Source organism: Rattus norvegicus, chromosome 8, assembly GCF_036323735.1.
Source record: "Rattus norvegicus strain BN/NHsdMcwi chromosome 8, GRCr8, whole genome shotgun sequence".
NCBI classification, from domain to species: domain Eukaryota; kingdom Metazoa; phylum Chordata; class Mammalia; order Rodentia; family Muridae; genus Rattus; species Rattus norvegicus.
In genome coordinates, this window is record NC_086026.1 from 3,846,629 (window position 1) to 3,853,023 (window position 6,395).

At 43.4% G+C, this 6,395-nt stretch overlaps 1 protein-coding gene across 1 annotated transcript; it reads right to left on the reverse strand.

Moving 5' to 3' along the window:
* Window positions 1-690: 690 nt before the first annotated feature.
* Window positions 691-5,539, reverse strand: LOC134480123 (endogenous retrovirus group K member 10 Gag polyprotein-like). The gene is made up of 2 exons (XM_063266354.1): window positions 4,398-5,539; window positions 691-876 (listed from the first exon to the last, which is right to left on the reverse strand). The coding sequence occupies exons 1-2, from the start codon at window positions 5,082-5,084 to the stop codon at window positions 691-693; spliced, it is 873 nt and encodes a 290-aa protein (XP_063122424.1). The 5' UTR covers window positions 5,085-5,539.
* Between the last annotated feature and the right edge of the window lie 856 nt (window positions 5,540-6,395).

Genomic DNA, 6,395 nt, shown 5'->3' on the forward strand with positions numbered 1-6,395 from the left:
GTTGGAGGAGAGATAATTGCTCTGATCTTTATCAGGTGAGGACATGGAGAAGTCCCAGAGAAGTCTAGCAGCGCCTAAGGGAGAGAATCTTACCCCATTGTCAGGGAAGGCACATGGAAGCCAGCGCGGGAAAGCATTCTCATCTCCCTCCCAAAGGGCGTCCTTTTTAAATGCTGTTTTGTAATGGGGGTAGCGCGGCGGAAGATTCTTTGCTGTGGTATAATGTTGTCTTTTTTCTTCTTTATCGCTCACGGTGGTCATCCACAATTCCCACATACGCCGCCCATTGCCCTTTCCATCTGGTTTGATATTTTCCAAGGTGGGGGTATCTCTGTTAAACACCCTTTTTCCCACTTGAAAACAGCCCACTGGCACCAAAGGGGAGAAAGAGAAGCAAATTGGCAGAGAATCGGACTTTCCCTCAAAATCTACATAACCCGAGCTGTTCTTTAGAAGGTGAAAGTCAGGCCATCCCCATATCACTAATGTTTGATTGGTTAAAACCTTGATGTGATTCGACACCTCCCACCCTACAGGATGTAATATGGGTGGCTTTGGTAAGTAAGCCCAAAACTTTCCCCTAAAGTGGTGGGCGCACTCATGACTGTAAGCATAGCCACAAACAGCAAGGTTGTCGTTTCCGGGGCATGTGTAGCCTTCAATACTTCCTTTGCCTGAGCTGTCAGGGTTTTAAGCTGTGTCCACGTCGGCGTCTGGCGTGTTTTTGTTTTTGGCTCTAGGCGAGTCGCCTTGATCTTTTTGGCCAGGTTCCGCATTATCTGGCGGTTCGGCCTCTTTCGGCATGGGGGACGGATGTCCGTTTCCTTTGCCTGGCCTGATGAGTCTGTCTGGGACCCAAATTGGTGATTCGGCATCCTGTGGGAAAACACAAGCATAGCCTCGTCCAGAGGCAATTAGCACATCTGGCCCCTTCCATAGGCCAGTTAATTGGTCTTTCCATCTGACCAGGGGTTTAGGAGCACTCTCCTTCTCCGCCCAATGTCTTTCGGTGGCTGTAAGCCCCTGGTTATCTGTATTTACATGATTCAAAACGAATAGGGAATGGCTAAGCAATTGATGGGGAGTTGTATACTTACCTGTTGACCTTAACTTTTGAATCTGTGCTTTAATATTCTAATGTATATGTTCCACAATGGCTTGCCCTTGTGGGTTGTATGGAATTCCTGTGACATGGGCTATGTTCCACTGTTGATAAAAATGCTCTAAGGTTTTTGGCACATAGGCAGGTGCATTGTCAGTCTTTATTTTCTTCGGGATACCCATGTAAGAGAAACTCTGCACCAGGTGTTGTATTACATCTTTCACTGCCTCTCCCGTTCTGGCAGAGGCAAACACCATGTGTGAGTAGGTGTCCACTGTGACATGGACATAACTCAATTTTCCAAACTCTGATATGTGAGTCACATCCATTTGCCATAAAATGTGAGGTTTTAATCCTCGTGGATTAACTCCCATCTTTAATGTATGTCCCCAATCTGGACAAGGAGGACAAGATTTAATTATTTTTCGTGCCTGTTCACGAGTAACTTGAAAATGATATCTAAGTGTAGTAGCATTTTGATGATGTAGATCATGACTCTTTTAGCTGTCTCTACAGCCTGTATGAATTTTGTTAGTGAATCTGTTAAAGCATTTCCTTGGGCTATAGGACCTGGAAGCCCCGAGTGGCCCCTCACGTGCCCTATAAAATATTTATTCTGTCTCTGTTGAATAGATTCTTGTAACTGTTTTAATTTGAGATAAATCTTGGTTCTCGGCGACAGGACTGTCGACTCTATTTCCGGAAACAAGTTAAATATATATTTGGAGTCTGTGTAAATGTTGAAAGCCTGTTTTACTTCTGTAAAAGCTATTAAGACTGTTTTAATTTCAGCCTGTTGAGCTGAATATCTTGAATTCTTCTTAATAATGGAGTCCCTATTTTGTATACACACCACTGATCGTCCACTTGAGGACCCATCAGTGATTATATTGATTCTATCTTCTAATGGAGTTTTAGAATATCCTCTATGGAAAATCACCTCATTTTCTAATACAAAAGTTAAAACTGGGTCCTGAGGTAAATGGAAAATTATTTTCCCTGTAAAGCCAATTAAGGATATGATCCATTCATCATTTTTTTGTAATAATTGTTCTAGTTGAGCTTTATTATATGGGATGACAATAATATACACATCTCTTCTAAATAATTCCTTAGACCTGTGTCTTCCCTTGATAATCAATTGAGTGCATAGGGTATCATAAGAAACCAAAACTTTATGTGAAATATGAGGTAAATGAATCCATTCCAATATCCCATTCTGCCACAGGCAGGCTGTGGGGGTATAATTAGTTTTTAGAATGTACAAGGACCACTCTTCAGCAGGATCCAAGCGTTGGACCCTTGTTAGAGTCAATTTTTCATTTACTTTCTTTAATGCCTCACAGGCCTCAATAGTCAATTGTCTGGTAGATATGGGTTAGGATCTCCATTAAGTATCTCAAATAATGGTTTCAACTCTCCGGTAGTTATTTTCAAGTACGGTCTGATCCAATTAATATTACCCAAAGGCTTCTGAAAATCATTTAACGTTCTTAGTCTATCATGTCTTATCTGTAATATCTGATATGTTATATTATTATCTCTAATATTGGTACCTAAATACTTCAAATTATCATATTTCTGAATTTTCTCCTCAGAGACAATCAAGCCAAATTCCTCCAAAGCATTTACAATGTCAAATAATTGTTGGTCCACTATGGCCCTCTGAGGGTGGGCTATCAATATATCATCCATATAATGAATCATATATGAATTTTTACATTTTTTCTTGACGGAAGAAATGGCCTGATCCACAAATTTTTGACATAATGTGGGACTATTTTTTATCCCCTGGGGGAGTACTTTTCACTGATATCGTTGATAGGGTCGTTGGTAATTTGAAGAAGGAACACTAAAGGCAAATCTCTTACAATCCTTAGGATGTAACTTTATATTAAAGAAACAATCTTGTAGATCTATAATTATTACCTCCCAGTTCTTGGGGACTGCCACCGGGGATGGCAGTCCAGGCTGGAGGGCCCCCATGTCATGTATGGTGCTATTAATTGCCCTTAGGTCTTGTAGTAATCTCCATTTACCTGATTTCTTCTTTATAACAAACACCGGAGTGTTCCATGGGCTATGGTTTCCTCTATGTGTCCTAGCCTCAATTGTTCCTGGACTAATTCCTGTAAAGCTTGTAATTTTTCTTCTTTTAGGGGCCATTGATTGAGCCATACAGGCTGCTCAGATCTCCACGATATTTGATCTGCGAACAGGTTGTCCTCAATGGCCCCCATCAAAAAACCTGTTCTGTTGTGACCAATTTTACCTCCAAGACTTTCATAATGTCTCTTCCCCAGGGGGTAAATGGTAATGTCGGTATGACATAAGACTGTATGTTACCTGTCTTGTTCTCATGTTCCCAAATCAGAGGCTCACTGCTTCTTGCTATTCCTGAGGCCATGTCTAAGTCCTGTAGGGAATTCTCTGTTTGATGGATGGCCCAATGAGAAGGCCAGTCTTTTCCTGAAATGCATGTCTTATCTGCCCCTGTGTCAAGAAGGCCTACAAACTTTCTACCATTAAGATAAATAGTGAGCATTGGCCTGCTTTCCTTGATTTCTTTGACCCAATGTATGTGGTCAGTAGATCCAAACTCTCCCAGTCCTCTTTCTGACTGGAGCACTGGATTGGGCAGCTTTAAATATGGCAAGAGTAATATCTGGGCGATACGCTCTCCTTGGTGTATGATGACTGTATGTTTGGTTGTTTTAACCATAATTTTTATTTCCCCTTGATAATCTGTATCTATGACTCCTGGAAGGACCTCTAGGCCCTTCTTATAGTTGGAACTTCTTCCTATAAGGAGCCCTGTAACTCCATCAGGTAGAGTTCCCCTTACTGCTGTAGGGACTAAAACCGTCCCTTCTTCCATAGAAATGATGACATCGAACTTGGAAGAGAGATCTAAACCCGCGCTTCCGGGTGTAGGTAATGAATAGTGAATGGAATTGCCTCGGGGTTTAACTCCGAGGTTTGACCTTTATTTTTCTCTCTTTGTATGGGGCTGAGAGGCTGCCCCTCATCTAGTTTTTTGTTTCTTCTTCCTTTTTATCTGTAATCAAATTTCTATCCTTGTCATACTTTGATCTACACTCACTTTTCCAATGCCTGCCCTTCTTGTAGCGCGGGGAAAGGCCAGGAGGGGGGCGTTTGCCCTCCCCTTGACCTCTTTTGCAATCTTTTTTTTTTTGGGAGCTGGGGACCGAACCCAGGGCCTTGCGCTTCCTAGGCAAGCGCTCTACCACTGAGCTAAATCCCCAACCCCGTAATCTTTTTTTAAATGTCCCACTTCTCCACATGAGTAACAAGTGGGGCCAGAGTTGTCCCTAGCATTGTTTCCTCCATATGTTTGTTTAACAAAGGCTTCGTACTTCTGTCCTCTCATGGCAGCAGCATAGGCCATCCCCTGTACCACTGTAGGAGAGGCATCTATGCAGGCCTTGACATAGTCCTGTATACTTCCCGTTTTTCTCACTGATCTTATAAGATCCTGGCATAGTGAATTAGCATTTTCCCATGCCAATTGCTTTAAGAGCATTTTAGCCCCTTCTCCTGGGGGCATCATTCTGTGGATAGCTTCCTCCAGTCTAGAGACAAAGGTCTCATAAGATTCCTCATTTCCTTGTTTTATTCCTGCCAAGACAGTCTTTTTTGACCCGGGAGGCGGGATTGCTCTCCAGGCCAAAACAGCGTTGGTAGTAACCTCTTTTAGGATAAACTTGGGTATTTTTACCTGAGAAGCAGGGGCAACAAATGCTCCTGTCCCCAGCATCATCTCTAAAGTTACCTCGGGCCCCCTTTTTCCTGAGGATTTTTGTACAGTTTCTTTGCTCTTTTCTTCATATTCTGTCCTCCAGAGGATATAATCCCCCGGGGAGAGAGTTGCTTTGGCAGTCTGGTGCCAGTCATGCGGAGTTAACCATTGGCTGGCCACCATGTCCACTATCTGTATAGTGTAGGGCGCCGAAGGCCCCATGGTTCGTATTGCAGCTTGTAATTCCTTTAATGTTTTTAGGGGTAATGGTTCTCATGTGGGGGAATCTTCATCATCACTGTCTCCTGTATAGACCACTGGGAAAACGAAGGAAGTGTCACCTTGCTCCCTAGCTTGAGCCATGGCCCCTGCGAAACCCACTGGAGGTAGTAGTTTTCTGTGAGCGGCTGGTATTGGGCGTGCTTTAGATCCCTTGGATCCCTTTTTCACTGTAAAGACCAGATCATCATCATGGTGATATCTAGCTGCCTCCTCTTCTAGATCATCCCAATCCCCTGGGGAGAGGTCATCGTCATCATCCAATCCCAAGAGGTTCATCTTTGAGGGGGTCTTTCTTAACAAGGGGTTTATTAGTTCCATAAGTCTTTTCCCTGACTTCCTTAACCTTAACTTCAGTAACATCATCATAAGGCAAATCATACACTGGTTCCTCAACATCCTTCTCTGATTGTGCCTCAGCTGATAACAAGATCAAATCTGACTGTTCTGCCAAGATTTCCCTCATCTGTAACCATATGGGATATTCCTGTTTAGGAATGGTTTCTTCTCCATGCTTAACGGTGTATCTTCTCATTTCTCTACCTACTTTCTTCTAATCTTCTAGATTAAAATCTCCCTTTTCTGGGAACCAGGGGGAAACCTTCATGAGGAATTGATAAAATTCCACAACAGTACTTTCCTTGACTTTGAGGCCTCTTTCTGCTAAGAGACTCTGTAATACTGAGACAAAATTTTTTGTCCCTTTGAGCCCGTTCCTCCCATAATGAGTGACTCAGCCTCACCTACCTCTTCTCCATAGGCGGGACTGCAGTTCCCTTCGGTGAGTCCGTTCCGCTCCTGTAGTGATTGCAGTTCTAAAGCAAGAGGATATAAGAAAAAGAGGAAAAGCACAAGAAGACAACAGCATGCACGTGTCCGGGGGTCCCTGTTCGGGCGCCAGCAGCCGCGGTCGGCAATCTTGGAGGTTCCAAGGATCCGCGGGGGGGCACCTGTTGAGGACACGCGTGGAGCGGAGACAGGATGGCGAACAGAGACACAGACACAGAGAGAGTGTGGTCAGCTGTTGTAACTTTACTGAGAGAGCATCAGACATTTATACACAATTTTCATTGTATAACAATCTTGGACCATGGCCAAGAACATTTGATTTTTCTGTAAAAAGGTATAGCTTGCTTTTTTTTTTAGACGAGCCGCAGTCAGCCAGCCTAGTCTAGTTCTCTGTTTGTCACATCAAGGAGGAAGTTTCAGGGGACAGCATGTCTGGCATATCTTACGCCATCATGTCTGTGTACC